Source organism: Caretta caretta, chromosome 3 (genome assembly GCF_965140235.1).
Source record: "Caretta caretta isolate rCarCar2 chromosome 3, rCarCar1.hap1, whole genome shotgun sequence".
Taxonomy (NCBI): domain Eukaryota; kingdom Metazoa; phylum Chordata; order Testudines; family Cheloniidae; genus Caretta; species Caretta caretta.
The window spans coordinates 7,454,773-7,479,132 of NC_134208.1; the positions used below are offsets into that span (position 1 = coordinate 7,454,773).

Consider the following 24,360-nt stretch of genomic DNA (forward strand, 5'->3'; position numbering starts at 1 on the left):
GTGCTGGGCAGTTCAAAGTCTCTCTCCACCTGCCGCCTTGCTTGCGCAGTGCTGCGGGAATGGTGTCTTGTGGTCTGGGAGCTAGGACTTCTAAAGTTCAAATCCCATCTCAGATGCTGCGTGTGGCTGGATGCGTCTCTTAACCTCCCTGCCTGCATTTCAGGACATGCCCCAGGCTACCTCCCAGAGGTGCTGTGACTGTAGATCGGGGCGGGAAGGGGGGAGGAAGGATGGTCGATAAGGTTAAGCAGTGTAACTGCAGGATCAAAGCTCTAATACGGGCTCTTTGAGTTTGTGGGTGTGTTACGTCCCCGCCCTGTGCCTCAACTTCCCCATCTATAAAAGGGAGATGACACCTCTCTGCTCTCACAAAGGAGCTTTGAAGTTTAGCTCATTAATATCTGTGAAGAGCTTTGAGCTCCTCGGCTGTTCCTCTGAAATCAGAAAGTTCAGGTTTCAGAGTGGTAGCCGTGTTAGTCTGTATCAGAAAAAACAACGAGGAGTCCTTGTGGCACCTTAAAGACCAACAAATTTATTTGGGCATAAGCTCACGAAAGCTTACTCCCAAATAAATCGGAAAGTTCAGTGTATGATTTTAGCAGCTGTTGTCTATGAAGCTTGAAGTTCCGTCTTAGAAATGGCCTCAGACATTAATCTCTGACTTTCACGAGCTATTGGCCACTAACTCCACTGTGGGGTGGAAGTGTGGAAGGGGTTGGGAAGTAAGTAGTAGGCGGGTCTGTAAGGTCGAATATCCCGTGACCTGCCATGGGCCCAGCAGACTTTTCCAGTCACAGCCCCAGCGATCGGAAGGGACAAATGCTGCTCCCTGTACAGCTGCAGCTTCTTGAACAACCAGGCCACTTGCTTTAGTCTAATCTCCCACCATGGAGGGGATCGGGAGTGCCTTCTTGCATAGCCAGGATTCAGCCCTGACCCAGGCTCTGTGCTGCTCGTGACATGCACTTGTGCATTCGGCCACGCTAAGGGGTTACAGTCGGGTCCTCCGCCTCATTACACTTGCCTCTTTTCCTGGAGGGGAGAGCACTTGACAAGCCCCTGCTCTTCTCCCCCCGCCCGCCTTGGTCTCAGTGACCCCTTTAGGTGGCTGAAGAGACTTCTAAAGGAAGAGAAACCTTTTTAGGGTGGTGTTGGCCCCTTTAAGCCTGGGCGGTGGTGGAATTTTGGTTCCCTGATGGTGGAGCTATTTGGTGCCTCTCTCTTGGTGCCAGTGTGGCTGGGAAGGGGGAGAGGGGAGACAGCGTGCTGCTAACAGAATTAACATATGCCCACCCAGTCAGTGACCACGGAAAACAACCAGGGCAGTTGGCAGCTCTCCCGTCAGCGGCGTGAAAGCCTGCTCTGAGAAGAAGTGACCCTGGGATCAGAAAAGCCTTTGCGGTCCAGAGAGAGCAGCGAGAGGCAGAATAACCCTCTGGTCTGTTGGGGGGGGTTCAGGTTGTTGGCCCTAACCTCTGGGCTAGCGTCTGTATGCGTGTTTGTGCGTGTTGTTGGCTGGGTTAGGCGTATGGTGGTTATTTTTAGTTGCGGCTATATTTGCATTGAATTGGAGCCAGTGGAGCCTGACCCCTGACATGTGACAGGGGGTGTTAATCTTTAGTAACCTTGCCCCATGCCAGGCAATAAAGAGCTGACTCGACTTTTACCAGTACTGCTGTGTGCCACACTCTTAGTCCACCTTCTGGGACTGGCACCTTGGTACGAGTCTCCTGCAATAGATTGATCAGTTAATACAGAGACAGCGTAAACATGGCTGGGCCTGGGAGAGCCACAGCACTGTCTCAACCACATGGGGTTTGCTTTGCTGGAAGAAACCTTTCAGCATGTGTGGGTTGGGAAGGGTGCGGGGGAGACTGCGTGCGTTCGTTGCCATCGGGTCGTGCCCGGTAGCACAGGGTGGGCGCAGTTTTGGAGACAAGTGGAGCCTTGGCTGGGACACCTTGGTTCTGCAGGCCCCTGCTTGCTTCCTTTCTCTCTCTCTAATCTCAAAGCTTCGAAGGGCTGTGGCTGCTGGCACTGCTCACGCAGTGATGTGTGATGTTCAGTGCTGCTCCGGGGAAGAGCAGGCAGCAGGATCCAGGCCAGACAATGGTAGTGATTTGACGTGAGGATGGTGGTGGCGTGGATGTCTGTTATATTCCAGCACTCAGATTCGTGCACCAGTAATCTGGTCTGGATTACCAGACCGTAATACGCAACAGCCAATTATATCCTATTAACCTGTGAGGGATTAGTTTATAAATAGACCTACGCCCGCTTTTGTATGAATTCAAGATCCCTATTAGATAATTGCATGAAAGTTACAAAGAGACACTGCAAATGTGCGATGAGCGACTGAGACGTTCCCCACCACCCCTCTAACCAACCCAAGGCTCCCGACATTGACCTAACCTGCACCTCTGTTTGGCAAATGCCCTGCCTGCTCACATGGGTACAAAGGTGACTTGATCTTGCACCACAGGGGTTAAAGTGAGGCTGGGAGTTCAGCTCCTTCTCTTCTGCTAAAAGCAGCAGGAGCCCTCCATCACTCGTAGGTGTGGGTGAATTCCCCCTCCTCTGTGGCTGGTGCAGTGAGAGTTTCCCCCGCCTATTTCAATCCATGGTTGCCTCCCCTCTGCATGTAGTACTGAAGGTCAGAGCCTTTCAGCTCCCATTCTTGTTGGAAAAGTATCTGGAATGTGGAGTCAGGGTATATTGTTAGTGTAATTTATTTGTTTACTCGCATACACAAGTCCTGGAACAGAGGTGGTCACAAACAGCATGCACGCAAACTCCTCCGTCAGGAATCTCAGCCCAAACACCAATGCTAAGGTGGATAGAAAGCTCTAAGGTGGATAGAAAGCTGGGTAGATTGTCAGGCTCTACAGGTAGTGATCAACAGCTCGATGTCTAGTTGGCAGCCAGTATCAAGTGGAGTGCCCCAGGGGTCGGTCCTGGGGCTGGTTTTGTTCAACATCTTTATTGATGATGGGATTAATTGCACCCTCAGCAAGACCCTAAATTGGGGGGAGAGGTAGATACGCTGGAGGGGAGGGATAGGGTCCAGAGTGACCTCGACAAATTGGAGGATTGGGCCAAAAGAAATCTGATGAGGTTCAACAAAGACAAGTGCAGAGTCCTGCACTTAGGACGGAAGAATCCCATGCACCACTACAGGCTGGGGACGGACTGGCTAAGCAGCAGTTCTGCAGAAAAGGACCTGGGGATTACAGTGGACGAGAAGCTGGATATGAGTCAGCAGTGTGCCCTTGTTGCCAAGAAGGCAACGGCATATGGGGCTGTATTAGTAGGAGCGTTGCCAGGAGATCGAGGGAAGTGATTATTCCCCTCTATTCGGCACTAGTGAAGCCACATCTGGAGTACTGCGTCCAGTTTTGGGCCCCCCACTACAGAAGGGATGTGGACAAATTGGAGAGAGTCCAGCAGAGGGCAACGAAAATTATTAGGGGGCTGGGGCACGTGACTTATGAGGAGAGGCTGAGGGAACTGGACTTATTTAGTCTGCAGAAGAGAAGAATGAGGGGGGATTTGATAGCAGCCTTCAACTACCTGAAGCGGGGTTCCAAAGAGGATGGAGCTCGGCTGTTCTCAGTGGTGGCAGATGACAGATCAAGGAGCAATGGTCTCAAGTTGCAGTGGGGGAGGTATAGGTTGGATATTAGGAAAAACTGTTTCACTAGGAGGGTGATGAAGCCCTGGAATTGGTTACCTAGGGAGGTCGTGGAATCTCCATCCTTAGAGGTTTTTAAGTCCCAGCTTGACAAAGCCCTGCCTGAGATGATTTAGTTGGGGTTGGTCCTGCTTTGAGCAAGGGGTTGGATTAGATGACCACCTGAGGGCTCTTCCAACCCTAATATTCTATGGTTCTATGAATGCCCCGTTCCCAGGGACCAGCTCTGCCCCAAAACCTGACTCTGGTTAGAGAGAGCCTGGCACAGATGAAACTCCCTTGCGGCTTGCCCCAAAGCAACTATAGACTGGACATTGCTTTATGTTAAGAAATAGAATTTATGGGACTACATGAAACGCCGCCATCCAGTGACTCAGGCTGTAACCCCACTTTTAACCACAGCTTGTTCAGACTATGTTCAGCTTTCTGAGTGCATGAGCCTGTGAGTCACCAACTGAGGAACTAGGCTTTGAGCAACCCTAGATCAGATGAGCAAGTAGATTCTATTTTTCAGCAACAACAGGGCACTTAGGTAAAAGAGTGAGGACTTTTGGGGTATGTTAAATACTGGGCCAGTGCCTCAGAATTCAATTAAGTCTCTTTCAAAGGCTCTTTCGTCTTTAGGTGAACAAACCTGCCTAGCGTACAGCTTTGTTGAGCACCAATGTTGACAAATCCTGTATGGGTAGTAGAGAGCCCCTTCTTAAATAAATATTTGACTAAAGAAATAAACTCACTACAAGAATCAACATTCTGCGGCCTGTGGACTTGAATACTGTGGTCCTCCATGGTTAGGAAGAATAGACCTGCTAAGCAAATGTTAGAACCTGCCTCGGCCTGATCCGTGTCTGTGCTACACAGAGTGTGCCGTGCTCCAAGATGAAGACCTGGCAGTGAAGGAAACAGGTCCCAGAAATAGACTTGCTGGACCAAATCCTCTCTAGTCAGGGAGAAGGTTTTGCACATACCACGCAGCCTGTTTGTTTTGCAGAGAGCCTTCATTTTAATAAGGGGGTCGAGGGATATTTGCTCATTGCTTTATGTCACTGCGGTAGATGCTAGCCAGGCTTCCCCTTGGTCCCTGTTGGAGCCAAGGGAGAGCCAGCAGTGGCTCTTCAGCCTGTTGTGTCTACAGGGGCCCCAGGAAGCCATTTGTTTCCCCTCCTGCCCACGCTGCTGGTGCATGGAGGAACAGGCAACATCTTTGTGTCTCCTCCTCAGTCTTCTGGTGCCCTGGCTGACCAGAGGGAGCTGGCAATGGCCATCAAGCACAGGAACTGTTCAAATCCAGAGCCCTATAAGTGTAGGTTACAGTCAGTACAGCAGAGTACAAAAACATTTTTGCTGTTTGTTTCTTCTCTTGTCCAGTTAACTTTAGACAACAAAAATAGGAACATAGGAATTGCCAGAGCAGCTCAGACCACTTGCCCATGTGTCCCAATACCCTCTCTCTGACAGTGGCCAGTACTAGCTGCTTCAGGGACAGATACAAGACACTTTATCACAATGTAGGCAGTGATGAGATAACCCGTCCCCAGGGATGTTTCTTGTGCCCTGGAGCCAGAGGGTTTAGATCCCTTCCCAAAGTCTTGTTAGCTCTTTTATCATTAATTATTATAACTCTGGATGTTATTCATAAATTCCCAGGCGAGAAGGGACCATTGTGATCAGGTCATATGTATAACACAGGCCATAGGACTGCCCTGAATTAATCCCTGTTTGAACTAGAGCGGATCTTTCAGAAAAACATCCTATCTTGATTTTTTAAAGTTGCCAGTGATGGAGAATCCACCATGACCCTCAGTAGGTTGTTCCAATAGTTAATTACCCTCCCCGTAAAAAAAATTTGCCTTATTTCCAGTGTGAATTTGTCTAGCTTCAACTTCCAGCCATTGAATATTGTTAGACCTGTTTCTGCTAGATGGATGGGCCACTCACTAAATTTTTGTTTCCTGTAAATACTTATAGACTGTGATCAAGTCACCCCTTAACCTTTTCTTTGATAAACTAAACAGACGGAGTGCCTAGAGCCTCTCACTATAAGGTGTGTTTTCCAATCCTTTTATCATTCTCATGGCTCTGCTTTGAACCCTCCACCATCGAAATCCTGCTTGAACTGTGAACGCCAGAACTTCTATTGTTCTTCACATAAATGTCCCATTCCTTCTTTTTGAACCCTCCTAAACCCTTGGCCTCAATAATACTTTGTGGCAATGAGTTCCACAGTCTAATTATGTGTTTTGTGAACAAGTATTTTCATTTAATGAGTTTTGAATTTGCTGCCTTTCAGTTTTATTTAATGTCCCCTTAGTTCTGGACTGGTCCATAGAACTTTTGTTTTCTCGACGTTCTCACTTTTTAGCACTCCTGTATTAGCATAGCACTGCAATGTCTGGGTTGCAATTGCTGCAAAGGCATATTTTAAATCCGAACCCCTCCAAAATTTGCTTAAAAAATATGGAAATATTTCTAATGGTCATAGGACTTATAGTCGCCTGTTTCTGTAAAACCTGAAAGCTGTGCCTACATAGACATTTAGAATTATTACTCCACTTCCTTAGCCAAAAGACCAATAAACATTTACTGATGCTCCAATAACAGATTAATTCCAGCTGTTACAATTAGTTTTTTGTAAGTGGGATACACAAATTTACCCAATTTTCATAAATGTAACATTCTAAAATAACATTTAAAGAAGGAAAAAACAGAATATGGGTTTGTATCACTATTAATGCTTTTTTGATGGTAGTGATTGAAGACCCCATCTAAGATCAAAGCCCCATTGTACCAGGCACTGTATAAAGGCATAATAAGACACAGATGCTTCATAAGAATGGCCATACTGGGTCAGACCGAAGGTCCATCTAGCCTAATATGCTGTCTTCTGACAGTGGCCAATGCCAGGTGCTTCAGAGTGAATGAACATAACGGGTAATTATCAAGTGATCCATCCCCTGTTGCCATTCCCAGCTTCTGGCAAACAGAGGCTAGGGGAACCATCCCTGCCTAAAGATCTTGCAGCCTAAATGGAAGGAGAAAGAAAGTGTTTTCATCATGCCCATTTTACAGCTCTGGAACTGAGGCACAGATGGATTAAGTGACTTATATCAGGAAAAAGCAGCAAGGAGTCCTGTGGCACCTTATAGACTAACAGACGTATTGGAGCATAAGCTTTCGTGGGTGAATACCCACTTTGTCGGATGTATTCACCCATGAAAGCTTACGCTCCAATATGTCTGTTAGTCTATAAGGTGCCACAGGACTCTTTGCCGCTTTTACAGATCCAGACTAACAAGGCGACCCCTCTGATACTTGTTCCAGGAAGACTGTGGGAGAGCTGGGAATGGAACCCAGCTCTTGCACTGCTCAGTGATATAAGCCCAGCCTTCCACTTTGTGCTGTATTTATTGGGCCCAAATTTGTTTGAAAGTTTGTCCTCGCTTTTTTTTTTTTTTAAATAGAGATTCTAGGTGGATTTTATTAAACAGGTTTCACTGAAATCTCTAATTGATTCTAACATTCTCACTTTCTGTTGGTGTTCAGGGAACTTTTCTGGTGAATTGCAGAGTCTGTAACAGGCTGGCAGTTTGCCTGCAACACCCCTTTCCTGCTATCGGGTGTTTGATCCTGCCAGGAAAGCGTGAAGTGGGTTCTGCTGACTCACTGAGGCAGATGGCTTGTCACCTGGATATAAGAATGGCCATACTGGGTCAGATCAAAGGTCCATCTAGCCCAGTATCCTGTCTTCCGACAGTGGCCAATGCCAGGTGCCCCAGAGGGAATGAACAGAACAGGTAATCACCAAGTGATCCACCCTGTCACCCATTCCCAGCTTCTGGCAAACAGAGGCTAGGGACACCATCGCTGCCCATCCTGGCTAATAGCCATTGGGGAATTTATCTAGTTCTTTTTTGAACCCTGTTATGGTCTTGGTCTTCACAACATCCTCTGGCAAGGAGTTTCACAGGTTGACTGTGAGTTGTATGAAGAAATACTTCCTTTTATTCGTTTTAAACCAGATGCCTATTAATTTCATTTGGTGACCCCTAGTTCTTGTGTTATGAGAAGGAGTAAATAACACTTCCTTATTTACTTTCTCCACAGCAGTCATGATTTTATAGACCTCAATCATCTCCCTCCTTAGTCGTCTCTTTTCCAACCTGAAAAGTCCCAGTCTTATTAATCTCTCCTCATACGGAAGTCGTTCCATACTCCTAATAATTTTTCTTGCTCTTTTCTGAACTTTTTCCAATTCCAACATATCTTTTTGAGATGGGGCGACCACATCTGCACGTAGGATTCCAGATGTGGGTGTACCATTGATTTATATAGAGGCAATATGATATTTTCTGTCTTACTATCTATCCCTTTCCAAATGATTCCCAACATTCTGTTTGCTTTTTTGACTGCTGGTAATGACTCTCCAGAAAAAGAGGATCTAGGGCGTGGGTTGAGCACGCCTCAGGGAGGAATCCTAGGAACAGCCAAGCCTGGGGAGGACTGATCAGAACTTTGTTGTATTATTGTTAACCAAATCCAGGAAGGGTGTGAGTTTTAGCTTGACACAGAGTGTGGATTGTATTTCAGAGCAGGTTGGGAATGGCACATACCCGCTGTATTCCACTGCTTCTTGGCAGCCAGGTACTGGTAATGGGATTCTATAAAGTGCTGACCTCATTTGACTAGATCTTTAGCCTTCTTGAAGGGTGGCTGTTTAATGCCCATTGATTTATGGGGCTACTTTAAAGCAATCAGTTAGGAGGTGGGATCACCTATTGGAGGAGATTTACTGTATCTCTCAGTTTTTGCTGGACTGGGATCTCTGCAGATTTGAATCTTCTGTTGAAATAAATGCAAATAGGGTGCAATACACCCTTGTGCACAGGGCCAATTTCTGTGCACCATGTAATCTCACTGGATCCTTCAGCATGGATGGTCCTATGCTGGCCCTCTGCGGACCATAGGTTCCCAGTCGGGGCTCACAAACGGGTGTTAGGGCATGACCCCTCTGCCCTTCCAGTACAGCAGAGTGACCCCAAAACCCTCCCAATCCCGAGTTTTCCCAACACCATCATCTGCCCTGTGACGATCTGCTGGGTTTTCCCAGAATTGAGAGTTACTGTGTTATCCCCTCTCAGCAATTCAGAGTTTTGCTGTGTGACAGCTCCCTGATACATCAGCTTGTCTGCCTTACCAGCAAACTCTTCAGGGCTCTGACAGCCCAGACCTTGCCTTGTAGGTTACAAACAACAAACCCCAATTCCTGAGTTCCCCAGAGACATCTCCCTGTGGTGTCCAGCCCTCTCCTGGAACACTCCCAGAAATTATTCAGTTTGTTACTCCTTTAAAGAGACAAATGTTCCAGCTAGTAAATTTAACTGGGGTTTGACAAAGACTCTTATTTAATCACAGGCCTGAACTGGTTTATAGTAAAAGTCATGGGTTTAACTGATCCCAAGTATAAGGAGTAAAGACAGAAATGGTTACAAACAAACACAAGTAAAAACTATATTTCTAAGGCTAAAACTTAATTTCAGCAGTTACAATCTTTGCCTAGGCAGGTTTCTCACCTGTGTTCGGTTCCCTGAGAATTCAGCCCCCTTGGGTGAAGGATCCAATGTTCTGTGATTCCAAGAACTCTGGCCCCTTTAATCCCCCAAGTGATGGCTACCAAAGTGCCTTTCTGTCACTGCTTATATCTCCCAAAGTTCATTGACCTTGTTACAAGAGGCAGAAATGCTTCCTGCTGTCCTTCCTTTCCTGTGGTGTTCCCATCTCCCTGCTGATTCGTATGTAAATACAGCCTCCATTGTTTTGATTCCACAATGCTTAATTTACTTTGCAGACAGTTAGATTGCTGCCTTCCCAGAGAGGAAAACTCTGGTTAAAGCATGATATCAGTGAGTATCCATAATTCCTCGCATAGTGGTAATACAGACATTTCACAATGACGTTAATCACCAGAGTGTTGCAGGCTTTCATAAAAGACCTTATTCTATACACTTTTATAGTACAGTAATAGTGTGTACAATCACAGGTTTCAGAGAAGCAGCCGTGTTAGTCTGTATTCACAAAAAGAAAAGGAGTACTTGTGGCACCTTAGAGACTAACCAATTTATTTGAGCATAAGCTTTCGTGAGCTACAGCTCACGGTGTTAGTCTGTATTCGCAAAAAGAAAAGGAGTACTCAAATTTATTTGAGCATAAACTTTCGTGAGCTACAGCATCCGATGAAGTGAGCTGTAGCTCACGAAAGCTTATGCTCAAATAAATTTGTTAGTCTCTAAGGTGCCACAAGTACTCCTTTTCTTTTTGTGTACAATCAGTTGATTCAGTCTTCATTGCCCAATAATTCTTTGACATGTATTCCTTGAAAAGCAAGCCTAGACCAAGCTTCTCTCTCCTGCTGGAATGGACATGCTGAGCTGCCGTCCCAAAGTTCATTGACCCTGCTTCAAGAGGCAGGAAGTCTCCCTGGCCTGCGCTTGGTTGAAATTGCTAAGTATTCATCTTTCCCCACTTGCTGTCTTGAAGGCTTTGTTTACCTTGCATATAAACATGCTTTTCTTTATCTTTGGTCACACCTTGCCTAACTTACAGTGGAGACACATTCAAGAAGGTGGAACCACATTCCTTTGCCTAGGATGAGGTACCTTGTGGGGTACTTCCAAGAACATATTTTCAGCATAACTTTGTAGTTTGACGTATGTTACCCATTTGTACACCACACAATAATATTAATGAGCAGTGAGTTATGAGTCTCCCAGTGATCTATTACATGCCACCTTTTGCATATATAGCCTGACAACAGTGTTGGGTGTAGTGAGTATGTCAGGCCTGAAGAGTGGCTGACTCAGAGTAGTGGGCCACCAGTGGCATTTGGTGTCAAAGACAGGGATTCCAGTTAGATGAGCTGAGGTTGTGGAAGGGTCCTGGCAAGGAAACGGTGGAAAACCACTGCCACAGGGCATTTATTTTTGTGTGTTCACTCAGTCCTTTTTAAATTAAGGAAGTTCAGTCCAAACATCTTGTGCTGCTGGAGCACTATGGCCAGGGATTTAAAAACCCAAATCAGGCAATTTAAATTTAAACCCACATCAGTCTTGCCCATGTTTGAACCTACACTAAACAACATGTACAGCTACCCAAGGTTACTACCTTTGAACAAGGAAGGTTGATGTAGGACCAGGACATTTGAGTGCTCTGATTTTCGTGCATTTAAACTCTCAGCCATAAGACTACATTAACGCAAGATTGTCTTGCACTGATTCTGTGCAGAGCTGTGAATAAACATCTTGTCATCCTTTACAGCCATCTTGAGAGAGGGAGTGTGATCCCTCTTCCCATGTCGCACCCTGGCAGCTGGAGTGACTGCCGTCCTAGACACATATTGTCTTAAATATGCTGAGGATGACTTGGCACCCAGGAGATTAGCCCTAGGACGTACCCAGGGAGTCATAGGGTTGCTAAGGGATTAGGGAGAAAGAAACTGATCCTGGAGGGGCTTGAGAGTTTGCAGTGATGCCTGGGGGCAACAGGGTGCAGACATCCCCATCCCAGGTACGTTGCTTGATATCGTGCTGCAATTCTCCACCTACCCAGCAGACTTTGCTCACCCAGCTGGTTTTCCGCTTGTTGCAGTTGCCTCGTTTGTCCTACTTCAGTTTAATTAAAATGAGGAGCATGCATTTGGCTCAGTCTTTCATTCTGCTTTTCTTTCTGCAGGCGGCTCTTTGCCCAGCGACCCGGGAGCACCAGCCCAAAGGCAGACAAATGGCTTCACTGGAAACGCCCATCCTCAGCCAGGAGGCTCCAGCTGCACAAAGGATTTGGACTCCTCTCCAGCAAACCATCGAGGGGAGAGGGAATCCAGAGCATCGGCCGCAGGTGTCTTGGGAAGTAGCTCCCCAGCGGCATCTCAGGAAAATTCAACTGCCATAGAGTCTTTGCAGCTCCGGGAGCTCCCAGCGACTCCAGGGGATATGCAAGTAACGACTGCAGAGCAGCTTAGTTCCAGTCAGGACGCATATGGTCCGATCTACGAAAGCATCAGGGATAAAGGAATCACGTGCTACCGAGGGAGTTTGTACGAACTAAGTGCTGGCACTGCGGAAGGCCCTAATATGAACTCAGGCCATGCTACTGCAGGGGGTGAGGAGAGTGAGCCAGGGGAAACCCTGCCACGATGCAATAGCAAACAGGAGCAGCTGGTGGCTGATGATTCCAGGGCGGACCCCGGGAAGTCACCTCAGGAGTGGCAGGAACTCGCCTTGGAGGAGGATGCTGTGAACGAGTCCTTGACTGAAAGGGAGAAGAAGCTCAGGGCGATGTACGCGCGAGTGTGTAAGAAATCCAAGTCCCTCGGGCTCTCACAACCTGCAAGCCCAGACGCTTCCACAGAGCCAGAAGAGGAGGAGCCTCCGCCCCTACCAGAAAAGCACTTGGATGTGATCTATGAAACCCTGGGGAGCCTGGGGTCTGAGATGCAGGTAATGCGGGGTGCCCTCTGCCTGGCCTGATGTTCAGCAGGCCCTGAGTTCCCTGAACATCTGCTGCCCTCTCTCCTGCAAGGTTCTGTTTCATCTAGGCTGGGATTTCTCTCTGCTCCCCCTTCTACAGATGTTTCCAAGGGGAGGCTTTTGGCTGTCTCCTTCTCTATCGGCTAGGAGCCTCAAAGGAATATTTGAGCTGCTACCCTGCTGTGATCTTATTAGCTCTCCTAAGCTCCCCAGGGCTGGACCTGGCCAATACTTGGTTGGAGAAGCCTGCCAGATGCTGAAGGGAGTGTCATTTGGCACTCGGTATGTACAACTCCTCCCCAGGTCTGTGCTAATTGAATGCCCCACCATGGTGCTGGGGGCACTCGGTGACTGGAGATGCTGTCTGATGGATGGGATGTGAGCAGGATCCTGGATGTTGTGTAGTTAAAGATCCCATGGCATGGTAGTTTCAGCAAGGATGGGGTGTTAACCCCAGTCTCCTGGCTAAATTCCGTCTTGGGGAATTGCATCCTGACCTGCGAATTCGCTCTGAAATCTCCCCTCTCCGTCCACTCCCTCTCCCTCCCCACTCCTTCTCCTCTTGGGGCCGGATCCAAAGCCCAGTGAAGTTAATGGAAAGCTCCTCGTTGACGCCAATGGGCTTTGGATCAGGCTCTTGCTGCACTGAGCTTAAACGTCCCCCACTGATTGAACTTTAAAGCCACCTTTCTTTCTGAGTCAGCACCACTATTATCAAGGCCCCTGTTTGGTTTGGGGTTTTTTTTTTTCTCTTGTAACTCTGTAGCCCAGCCTGTGGCTCTCCTCTCTCCCTCTCTGAGGCCTGTTCCTTATTCCAGAGTCATTCTCAACCCACGCCCCGCAGACCTGAGGTTATCTCGCTGCTGCCCTGTACATTCTTTGCACCAGAAATGCTAATTCGGGAAAGTGGCCGTAGAGGAAACACGCTGCTAGATGAGTGAAGCCCACATGGTTTAGGGGCGTCCATAAATTGCATAACACAGTTTGTGGTGATTTTTCAAGACCCACCGACCCCCTTATAACCCGGAAACAAGCACTCATGCAAAATTAAGGACCCAGCTACCGCCCAATGTGTTATGTAATTTAATTTCCCTGCGCTTCTGGTTCATGTGTCCCCCGTTCTGCACCTTGATCCCATCTTCTCAGGAGGTTGAGAGCTATTTGGGGGGAGGAGAGGGGAGACCAGGATGAGAGGAGGAGGGGAGGGGGCGGAGCAGGAGCTGGAGAGAGGCATTGGAGGTGGAGGGGATGGGGAAGGCTGAACAATTTGGGAGGAGGGGCAATGGCACACTGAGGGGGTAGGAGGGACAGCGGCATGAGGGAGGAGCTAGCTGAACTAACCTCAGTATTACTGAGTCGGTAGCTAGCTTTAACTTTGCAGCACCGGCTGGTGGGTGAGCTTGGGACCTCTCCAGTAAAATCCTGCACATCAGCCCAGCTCTGAAGCTAGGAAATGACATGTGGTGGGAGAAGGGGTGAATCCAGAGAACCCACTTCAAATAAAACAGGGCAGAAATCCTATCTGAAGTCAAGGGGGCAGACTGGGTGCTGGTGTGAACAGGTGAAGCTGCTCAGAAGTTCCCGAGACGGGGGGGGGGGGGGGTGGGTTCCACATCTCTTCCATGATGTGCTGGAGAAAAGTTGGGTTCTTTATTCTTTTTACCAAGCTGAGACAGGCCTTTGATCCACAAGCAGCTCTAACTGTGACCCATCCAACTTGCTGGCATGTACAGTAAGCATCACACCTACAAAAGCTCAGTCACAAGATATGGGCTTGATGCAGGGCTCAGTGAGGTTCTCCACCCAGCCTGTGTTATGCAAGAGACTAGATAATCCCAATTGTCCCTTCTGGCCTTAAAACCTGTGACTCTACCTCCCCAAAGCTCTGGCCTGACCTGAGCAGGTGTCATCCCTTGCCATCATTCCCCTTCAATAGATGGGAAAACAGAGACAGAGAAGGACTACATGAACATGCTGAGCTTTCTACAGGAAATCAGCAACACGGCAGGGAATAGTATCCAGGTCTCCCCTTGTCTTGGCTGGTCTACAAAGTCATTTGTCATGATCAAGCTTAAAGCTTCTTCCAAAAAAGGGAAAAAACAAAACCTTCTCTTGTAACAAAACAGATGAGCTGGGTTTAGTGGGCACTATATAGGGAGGTAAATTATTAACAGTATTATTATCCTAGATAAGTCTGCACCAGACTCCAAGATCTGGCCGCTACCAAACTCTGGAGAAGTTTGGACCTGGAGCCACTTTGATCCATCTCTAATTATTGCTCATACTAACAGGCTTCTGCTTTCCTCTCTGTCATCCCACAGGACAGTGAGGTGCCCACCGTCATAGCCCAGCCAGAAGAATGAGGAGCCCCAACTTCAGGGGAAGGCTATATCAAGTACAGAGAGAACTCCAATCCTGACTAGCCCTGCCAGGAGAGGCAGACATTTGCTGACCTTTCATGGAGGGACGCTGTGAAGCCATGCCTGACACAAGCATCCCCAGCTCCTGCCCCTACCCTGTTAACGGTATTACCCGGATACACCAAGGACCTCCTTAGAGATCACAGTTAGGAACGTCCCGCTGCTGCTGATATCACAGTGTCGACAGCTCCATCAAAGGTGCTGGAACAGCATGTCTTACCCGCAACAGCTGTTGAAGAAACTGATACCAATCATGTCTGAGCATGGAGTGCGACATGACAGGCTCTGAGCGTTACAGGGAGACTAAGGGAGTGATGGATCTCCACCAGTATCCTCCTGAGACCTGTGCACTGGGACGTGACGTCTGCCCTTTTGGAGACGCTGTTCCGCAAATGCCAGAACCCTCCCTCTCACCCAGCTGTTACTACAGGGTTTGAAAGCCAGCGCGGTACAACAGCGTGGTACAAGAGCTGTGTACTCAGCTGTGATGAAGCCTTTGGCTAGTAACTGAATGCCCTTGAGGAGGCATTCCCTGGCTGGGTGCAACAAGGTTTCAGAAATGAAGAGCATGTCTTGGAAGTCCCAAGGGGAAAGCAGAACGAGCAGGGTGATTACAGTACATTATGCAGGCAGGAGCAAATCAGTATAGGTCACCATGTCCCACAGGGCTGCTAAGTGGTGGCTTTTGGAAACTCATGTCTAATTCTATAGGAGCCCAGATGTTTATCAGACCAAATAGTAATTTACCAAATTTCTCTTTCTCCAGCACTTGATCTGGGAATTAATAGCCCTGCTGTGATCTAAACTTTAGGGCCTTCTGATAGTAATCTGTAGCCTTATCTCGATTTCCCCCTCAATCTGCTCTCTGATACTGGTATAAATCCACTGACTTCAGTAGTGTGACTTCTGAATTACACTAGCATAAGTGGGAGGAGAATTGGGCCCAGTACTTTACCTGGGCTAAAATCTACTGTCAGCATGTCCCAGCCTGGCTTACCCATTACACTAAGGGGGTACAGAGCATGTCATGACTACAGAAGCTGATGCATTGTGACTGTTAGTGTGATCACAGTAACTTTGTCAGTGTGCCAACGGGACATTGTTCAGAGCTGCATCTGATAGTGTTTGGTGCAAGGGGAAGGGCCGTCCCTTCTCCGTTATCAACCCGGTTATTCAGAGTTAAGACAAACAAATATCTGAGACAACCCTCCAAAAAGCATTTAGTGGGAAATGGCTGGGGGTTGTCCCAGGGAATTCTGCCCTCCCCCCATCAGCTGTCCTGAAAATAAAACCAAAAGACATGAGTGTGTTCATCTTGTAAGGAGGCATCAAGATCAAGAACCACCTGAAGTCTGTCTCCCACCCACAAGAACTGGCAAATAATGTTTTACAGGGAATCTTAAAGCTTGGCTACCTAGCAAAGAGCTCACTCAACAAGCTCTTAAACAAAAATTTCCACCGTTCTGCTCTGCCTGGGGCTATGAAAATCAACAGGGAAAGAAACCATTCTCACTGTGAAATGTGTATATTTTTTCACTTTTCACTCTGTTTGTAAGGAGTTTTTAAATGGTTAATCAGTGATTAATAAATGGTTTATAGATTGTTACAGATCTAGCACACTGAGAGGTTGCTTATAACCAGTGGCTTATAACTGTCTATAACACTCACTGTTACCTTGTAACTGTCTATAACATATTTATCCCCTCATTTATTAACCTGCGATATTAACCTGCCTTATTATAAATGGAACCTTAACAAAGGGCGACTCTCTAGCTGAAGAGAGTGGTACCTCAATCACACTTTATCCAACCCCCGTTTTTGCTCTGGTGGTTTGGACCAAATGGACCCTGTGGATGAGCTAGCCCTGGTTTTGCAAAATGAAAACTCCATCCAGTCCTGTCCTATCCTGTACTCCTCATGCTGGTGTGTGTATGTGCGCGCCTCGTTTTCATATGTTCAACCCTAATGACCCGCAACAGCTGAAACGTTGCTATTTGCTGAGGGAGCTGCCATGGGCCACAGCAGGAGCTGTGTCTGCGTTAGCTGGTGCCAGACCAGAGCTGTAAAATCCTGTGGAAGTTCAAGCTCGTCAACTAAGCAAAACGGTTCCTTTTTCCTTTAAATGGCTGATTGTGCAATAAGTGATCAAAGGACAGACAGGTCCACATGGGATACTTTTCTCACTGGGATTGAGGGTTGAGACCCATTCTCTGTTCTTTCACGTTCTAATACTGTGCCCATCGCTGTGGTATCTGAGCACAAGACATAATCTGAACAGCAGGCAATTGGGAATAAATAGGGATGAATATTATTATTTATTGTTTGTATTGCAGTATTCAGGCCCCGTTGTGCCAGACGCTGTACAAACATCTAGGAAACCTTTGTCCCGGCACTGAAGATCTTACAGTCTAATTACATCTAACGGAGGCAGATCTAATTCATGCAAAGACCAAAGTAACCTGTGGAAATAATAGCCACAGCAGGTGACTGAACCAAAGTGTGGGACAAATTCAGCTAGGTGCAGAGCTAAATACTGAGTGCCATAGTTGTGGGCTGCTAGGAGATCTAGCCCTGTCCTCTTCTGCCCCTTCCAAGGCCCTTCGACTAGTGCCTATCTGCCCCTACAGATCCACGAAGGTACATAGGTGCCTAGACCCCAGCCTTAGGCACTTAAGTCCCAGTTTTAGGCTCTACTCAATCCACAGAACTCCCACCAAACCCTGCAGGCACCTGCATTTCCAGTATGAAAGTTCTACCGGCGCCTTTGTTTGTGGTTCCAAGGATGCCCACTGCTGCCTCGTGCTTGGTGGCCGGATGCCTATCTCCCACTTAAGCCCCAGAGCGCTCTGCGATCCAGGGGAAGATGAGCATTCAGCTATGTAATGTGAGTATAGGAGGGGCCCTCTGCAGTAGGTGTGCTCAGAGGCTGCCTGCCGGAAGGACTCCCATTCAAAATTAGGGGGAGAGGAGGAGGTAACGCCTCCCCACCACCTTATAACTTTCATCCCAGGGGTTAGAGCATTTACTTGGGAGGAGGGAGACCCAGGTTCAATTCCCCCCTCAGCAGAGGTGGAGAAAGGTGGGAGACCCCTGTTCAAATCCTCCTATGTGGGGGTGTTCTAACCCCTGAGCAATGGCATGTTCTGATATAGGGTTCCTTCAGTCATGGGTGCCAACTCCGTGGGTGCTCTGGGGCTGGAGCACCCATGGGGAAACAATGGGGAAATGCCCCTAGGGAACGCACCAGCAGCCCCCCATCAGAACCTCCCCAGCGCCTCCTACCCGCCGGTGGGCCATGCCAATCAGCACCTCCTGTTCCCTCCCACCCGCCGCAATCAGCTGTTTCGCAGCATGCAGGAGGCGCTGGGGAACATGGGAGGAGCTAGGACATGGTGTGCTTGGCGGAGGGGTGGAACAGGGTGGGAAGAGGCGGGGCAGGGGTGGCGCCCCCCAGCACATTGGAAAGTTGGCACCTGTGCCTTCAGTCACTCCTGCAGAATCTGTTCCTCTGTGTATACATAATTAGACAGGCAGTAGGCCGGAGAGAGAGAGCAAAAGTGAGGAAGACTGTATAGTCCAGTGGTTGGAGCCATCACCTGGGTGTGGGGAGGCCCAGGGTCCAGTCCCCTTGCTCTCATTAACTTCAAACTTCAACTGTTGTGTCAAGAGTCTGTATATATTGAGCCTTGGGGACTGGCTAGCTTGGGGATTGCTTAGGGGACACAGAGCCTTTCATCCCTAGGTGATTCAAATCCAGCCAGCGTTGGTGATGACTGAACAGTTTGCTGATGCTAGGTGTCCTGTGTGCAATGATCCACAAGTCTCAAGTCTCTTTTGGAGTGGACGAGCCTGCATGTATCACACCGCTGGTGCTGCTTTGTCCCCTTGCCTCAAGCCCTGGTGACTTTGGGTGCCCGTCCACGGGGCAGGATTTGCCAGGGCTGCATAGAACATGAACCCCTTGGAGTGGGAGACAAAGGTGAGACCCCGACCTACCTTCCAAACTGGATGGGAGCAATAGCAGCAAACCCTGGGGGTTCAGATCTGGTGACTAAATGCTGATTCTGGGAAGGGAAGGGGAGAGGGAACTGGGACAGAAAAACAGGAAGAAAAGAGAGAGTGAAAAGAGAGGAGAGCTCTCTTTTCGTCTCTCCCCCTCCATCTCTCCCCTTCCCTTCTTCCACACTACAGTGCCCTCCCTCTGCGACCTATTGTCCAAACATCCCTATTTTTTGGCATCCTTTCGTAGCGTTCGCTCTGTGGATGGTGCTCTAACTGTGGCCAGGGCCCTGGCTCTCTGGGTTCAGTCCTTCTCCAGCTGCCTGACAGGTGTCTTTGTCTCCAGATGGCCCCGCAGCAAGTTCTCTGGAAGCTAGTCTGTAAACTATTTGCGGGGAGGGAATCGCCTTTTGTCATCCCAATTGTGAGGCTCGTAGCACGTTCTGGGGGGCTGTGCAATAATAACATCAACATGCATGTCAGGACAGAGAACTCTGCCAGGGGTAAGTACACTCCATGCGTCCACCAGGGAATCCTCAGGAGATTAGTCTCAGAAATGGGATCTGGAATGACCTTGTGCTCCAAGGGACTGTTATCCTTAGTCTTTGTGCCTCACTCCATCCACCAGGAACACTAGGTAAAGAAAAAACAGCAGAAGCCTCACACTCAGCCATGAGCTGAGCTGGGGGAATTGAATGCTGTGAGGGAGACGTTGTAAAAGGTCCCCTCAGATCTGCAGGCCGTGAGATGGTGGCCGTGGGGGAGCAGTTTTCACTTGCGTCCCAATTGCACAGTCCTCTCGCCCTGCCCTTCTCCCACACTTGAACATCAATGAGAACATTGTTTGTGACCTAATTTTTTCCCCCTTGCTGAACTCTGGCTTCTATCTCTGTAGTAAACTAACAAAGAGGGGCTATGTTAACGCAGCAAGGGTCCTGCCTAAACTGGAAACAAAGCAGGGGTATTCAGAGTTTAGGCCCCAACAGCCTAGCTGGCTGTATGGCTGCTGCCTGGCCTGATAGAAAACCAGGTGACACAATGGGGCAGAGAGGGTGAGACATCTGGAGAAGAGGCCTTAGCTCGGTGTTCTTTATTTGTGTGTTTCAGTATGATCACGGGGCTTACATTCCTTTCATGAGATGGCTCTGTTTCATTATAATCTCATTATTCATAATATTTACTGGTTTTTCAATAGCACTTAAGACCCCAACTAAGATCAGGGCTAGGTGCTATACAAATACAGAGTAAGGGACAGTCCTTACCCCAAACATTACAATCTAAGTCAACATGACCAACAAAGGGAGTGTTATGTCCATTTGACAGACTGGGAACTGAGGCACAGAGATTAAATGGTTTGCCCAAGATCATGCAGCGAGTCCATGGCAGAGCTCCTGATTCCCAGGCCAGAACATTGCCCATTCAACCATCTTTTCTTCCTCCCTAACTCCAAGCTCACACTATCTGTGCTACACGTCCATAGGGTTGCCAACTTTCTAATCATACATAACCAAACACCCTAGCTGCGCCCGCTCCCCGCGGCCCCTGCCCTGCCCCTCCCCGAGGCCCTGCCCCCACTCACTACATTCCCCCTCCCTCAGTGGCTCACTCTCCCCCACCCTCCCTCACTTTTACTGGGCTGGGGTAGGGGATGCAGGAAGGGGCTCCGGGTTGGGGGATGGGGCTGAGGGATTCGGAGTGCAGGAGGGGACTGCTGGTTAAGGCAGGGGGTTGGAGTGCAGGAAGGGGTATGGGTTCTGGGGTGGGGTTGGGGATGAGGGGTTCAAGGTGTGGGAGGGTGCTCTAGGCTAGGACAGAAGGCTAGGGTGCGGAGGGAGGGGGGGTGAGGGCTCCAGCTGGGGATGCAGGCTCTGGGGTGGGGCTGAGGATGGGGGGTTTGGGGTGCAGGAGGGGGCTCTGGGTTTGGGGGGCTCAGGGCTGGTGCAGGGAGTTGGGGCTTGGGGTTGGGGTCCGGGCTTACCTTGGGCAGCTTCCAGTCAGTGGCACAGCAGGTCTAAAGCAGGCTCCCTGCCTGTCCTGGCACCGTTCTGCACCCTGGAAGTGGCCAGCAGGTCCGGCTCCTAGGTGTGGGGTCCAGGAGGCTCTGCACGCTGCTCTTGCACACAGGCACCGCCCCCCCCCCCCAGCTCCCATTGGCTGAGGTTCCGTGCCAATAGATGTGTCTGGAGCCGCTGCTTGGAGTGGGTTCAGCGTGCCGAGCTGGGTGGCCCCCCTGCCTAGGAGCCGGACCTGCTGGCTTCTTCTGGGGCACAGCACGGTGCCAGGACAGGTAGGGACTAGCCTGCCTTAGCTCCGCTGCACCGCCAACCGGACTTTAATCTGCACGTGGGAGCCCATTGCATGAACTGCAGCCTGGAATCCACTCCAGAGCCATCTGTGAGGCGAGGCTGGAGAGGGATATATAGATAGAGAGAGAGACAAGATCTATATTAGGGCTGTCGATTAATTGCAGTTAATTCATGCGATTAACTCAAAAGAATTAATCGCGATTAATTTAGTTTTTAATCGCACTGTTAAACAATAGAATACCAACTGATATGTATTAAATATTTTGGATGTTTTTCTACATTTTCAAATATATTGATTTCAATTACAACACAGAATAGAAAGTGTACAGTGCTCACTTTATATTATTTTTATTGCAAATATCTGCACTGTAAAATGATAAACAAAAGAAATAGCATTTTTCAATTCACCTCATACAAGTACTGTAGTGCAATCTCTTTATTGTGAAAGCGCAACTTCCAAATGTAATTTTTTTTGTTACATACCTGCACTCAAAAACAAAACAATGTAAACCTTTAGAGCCTACAAATCCACTCAGTCCTACTTCTTGTTAAGCCAATCGCTAAGAGAAACAAGTTTGGTTACATTTATGGGAGATACTGCTGTCCACTTCTTATTTACAATGTCACCTGAAAGTTCAAACAGATATTCACATGGCATTTTTGTAGCCAGCATTGCAAGGTATTTATGTGCCAGACATGTTAAACAATCGTATGCCCCTTTATGCTTTGGCCACCATTCCAGAGGACATGCTTCCAGGATGCTCATGATGCTCATTAAAAAAATAATGCGTTAATAAATCTTGTAACTGAACTCCTTGGGGGAGAATTGTACGTCTCCTGTTTTACCCGCATTCTGCCATATATTTCATATTATAGCAGTCTCAGAAGATGACCCAGCATATTGTTCATTTTAAGAAGACTTTCACTGCAGATTTGACAAAACACAAAGAAGGTACCAATGTGAGATTTCTAAAGATAGCTACAGCACTCGACCCAGGGTTTAAGAATCTGAAGTGCCTTCCAAAATCTGAGAGGGACAAGATGTGAAGCATGATTTCAGAAGTCTTAAAAGAGCAACACTCCAATACGAAAACTACAGAACCCGAATCACCAAAAAATAAAATCAATCTTCTGCTGGTGGCATCTGACTCAGATAATGAAAATGAACATGTGTTAGTCCGCACTGCTTTGGATCGTTATCGAGCAGACCCCGTCATCAGCATGGATGCATGTCCTCTGGAATGGTGGTTGAAGATGAAGAGACATATGAATCTTTTGTGCATCTGGCATGTAAATATCTTGCAACGCTGGTTACAACAGTGCCATGAAAATGCCTGTTCTTACTTTCAGGTGACATTGTAAACAAGAAGTGGGCAGCAGTATCTCCTGCAAATGTAAACAAACTTGTTTGTCTGAGCAATTGGCTGAACAAGAAGTTAAGTCTGAGTGGACTTGTAAGCTCTAAAGTTTTACATTGTTTTATTTTTGAATGCAGTTATTTTTTGTACATAATTCTACATTTGTAAGTTCAACTTTCATGATAAAGAGATTGCACTACAGTACTTGTATCAGGTGAATTGAAAAATATTATCTCTTGTTTTTTACAGTGCAAATATTTGAAACCAAAAATAAATAGAAAGTGAGCACGGTGCACTTTTGTATTCTGTGCTGTAATTGAAATCAATATATTTGAAAATGTGGAAAACATCCAAAATATTTATATAAATGGTATTCTCTTATTGCTTAACAGTGCGATTAATCGTGATTAATTTTTTTAATCGCTTGACAGCCCTAATCTATACATAAGTGGGGAGGTCAGGTCTGGGTTAGCCCTATTCCAGCCTGCCTCAAGCAGGGAGGGAGGCAAGTTAGTCTGGGAGATCCAGGAGGGAGCCCAGCAAGTGGGAGGCAGCAGTGGGCAGAATGGAGGGAACCGGTGGGGGGGAGATGTTGTTAGGCTGTTGTGTTTGGGAAGCCTGAGGCGGCTGGAAGGCTGCAGCACTGCGGCGGGATGAAAAGCGGTGGAGGTTCAGGGTAAGACCGCTACGAGAGTGCTGGCTTCTGTTTAAGGGGAAGGCCGGGCTCAGTGTTTGGGGCAGTGCTGGGGGTGGCAGGTAGGAGGAAGGGAGTCTGATCTCTGTGGCATAGGGGCCAGACTGGGGGAGGGAGAGGCCGGCGGGCCAGCACTCCATGGTTGTCATCTCACCTTTGCTGCCCCTCCCTGCTGTCACATGGAAATTCCCAGTAAAGATCCTGAGCCCTTGCCCTTCCTGGCCCCAGAAGAGGGGTTTGCCAGGGGCCTGGCGTGACTGGGTGGGCCTTGTTTACACAACAGTACAGATAAGATGTCTGCTGCGGTCGGTGTCGCTAGCCGGGCAGAGGGGGCGCAGAGCAGGCTTGTCCCCAGGGCGTGCCATAGGCAAGGAGGCTGGCAGGAGTTTTGGCATAAAAACTGAAACAGCGCTGCCCTTGCCGGAGTGTGGCCAGTCTCTGGCTCCAAGAAAGGAAGGCAAGCCCCGCTCCCCAGGCGTGTATTCCTCCCTGAGGGAGGTTGTCCTGTGCTTGCCTCTAGCTCGCTGATCTCTGGAGTCCCCATTAAGTGCCGTCATGCCCTGGACACAGAGCTCAAGCTAACTGTGTTTTGTGTGGCATGTCTCAACAGGCAAGCTGTCTCTGGAGATGTGTGATATGGATAAATAAATAAACCACCTCCGAAAGAGAGAAGGATCCTGAGGGCTTGAGCAGGGGGACACGGTCGGGGTGAAAATGGATTGAGTATCACTGATGCAGGGAGGCTGTGCAGCCGGCAGGGGCTGAGCCGCAGAGGTGTATGCTCTCTGGTCAGCAGAGGTGGGGCAGGTGACAGGGCAGAAAGGAAGGCAGGGCTAAGTAGTGGAAGGAGCAAGCAGGTGAGTGGAATGAGAGAGGGCCCAGCCTGGCTGCAGGGTGGGTTTGAAAACCCAGGAGGGCAGATTGGAGCTGGCTCCTGACAAGAAGGGAGGTGCCTGCGGGTGGAGGAATGTGGCATCGTGCATGAGGAGACGGCAGGTGGCAGCAATCTGCTCAGGCTGCAGGCAAGCCAGCTGGGATGGGGGAGGCCACGAAGAGGGCTGCAGCTGCAATAGTCAGGGTGTGTGGCATTCGAGGGAGTTGGGGTGGCAGGGATCTCTAATGGGGCTTTTCATTTCAATAGCTCCATTCATGGGGGAAGGCCAAAGTCCTTTACAGACAATGGAGCCTGCAGGGAGGGAGTCACCCCTGCTTTGCGCATGAGGAAGCTGAGGTACAGGCTTCATTAATTAACTTATGTGATTGGCCCAAGGTCACCTAACACCTCGGTGGCTGAGCTGGCACTCAGGTATGTCCTGACTCCTGGTCCCCTGCTCTGTCTGTCTGTGTCGTTGTATTTATAGCTTACCCACCCT

At 48.5% G+C, this 24,360-nt stretch overlaps 1 protein-coding gene and 1 long non-coding RNA gene across 2 annotated transcripts in view; one reads left to right on the plus strand and one right to left on the minus strand.

Moving 5' to 3' along the window:
• LOC125634734 (uncharacterized) overlaps positions 1-16,238 on the plus strand; it is a 59,790-nt gene extending 43,552 nt beyond the window's left edge. The window contains exons 5-6 of the mRNA XM_048845841.2: positions 11,417-12,180; positions 14,532-16,238. Coding sequence (XP_048701798.2) covers positions 11,417-12,180; positions 14,532-14,573 — 806 coding nt within the window. The 3' untranslated portion in view covers positions 14,574-16,238. The remainder of the gene's footprint in view (positions 1-11,416; positions 12,181-14,531) is intronic.
• LOC142071375 (uncharacterized) lies at positions 4,671-9,366 on the minus strand. Its single transcript, XR_012667407.1, has 2 exons — positions 9,262-9,366; positions 4,671-4,986 (listed from the first exon to the last, which is right to left on the minus strand). It is a non-coding gene; the product is annotated as an uncharacterized LOC142071375 (long non-coding RNA).
• Positions 16,239-24,360: the final 8,122 nt, after the last annotated feature.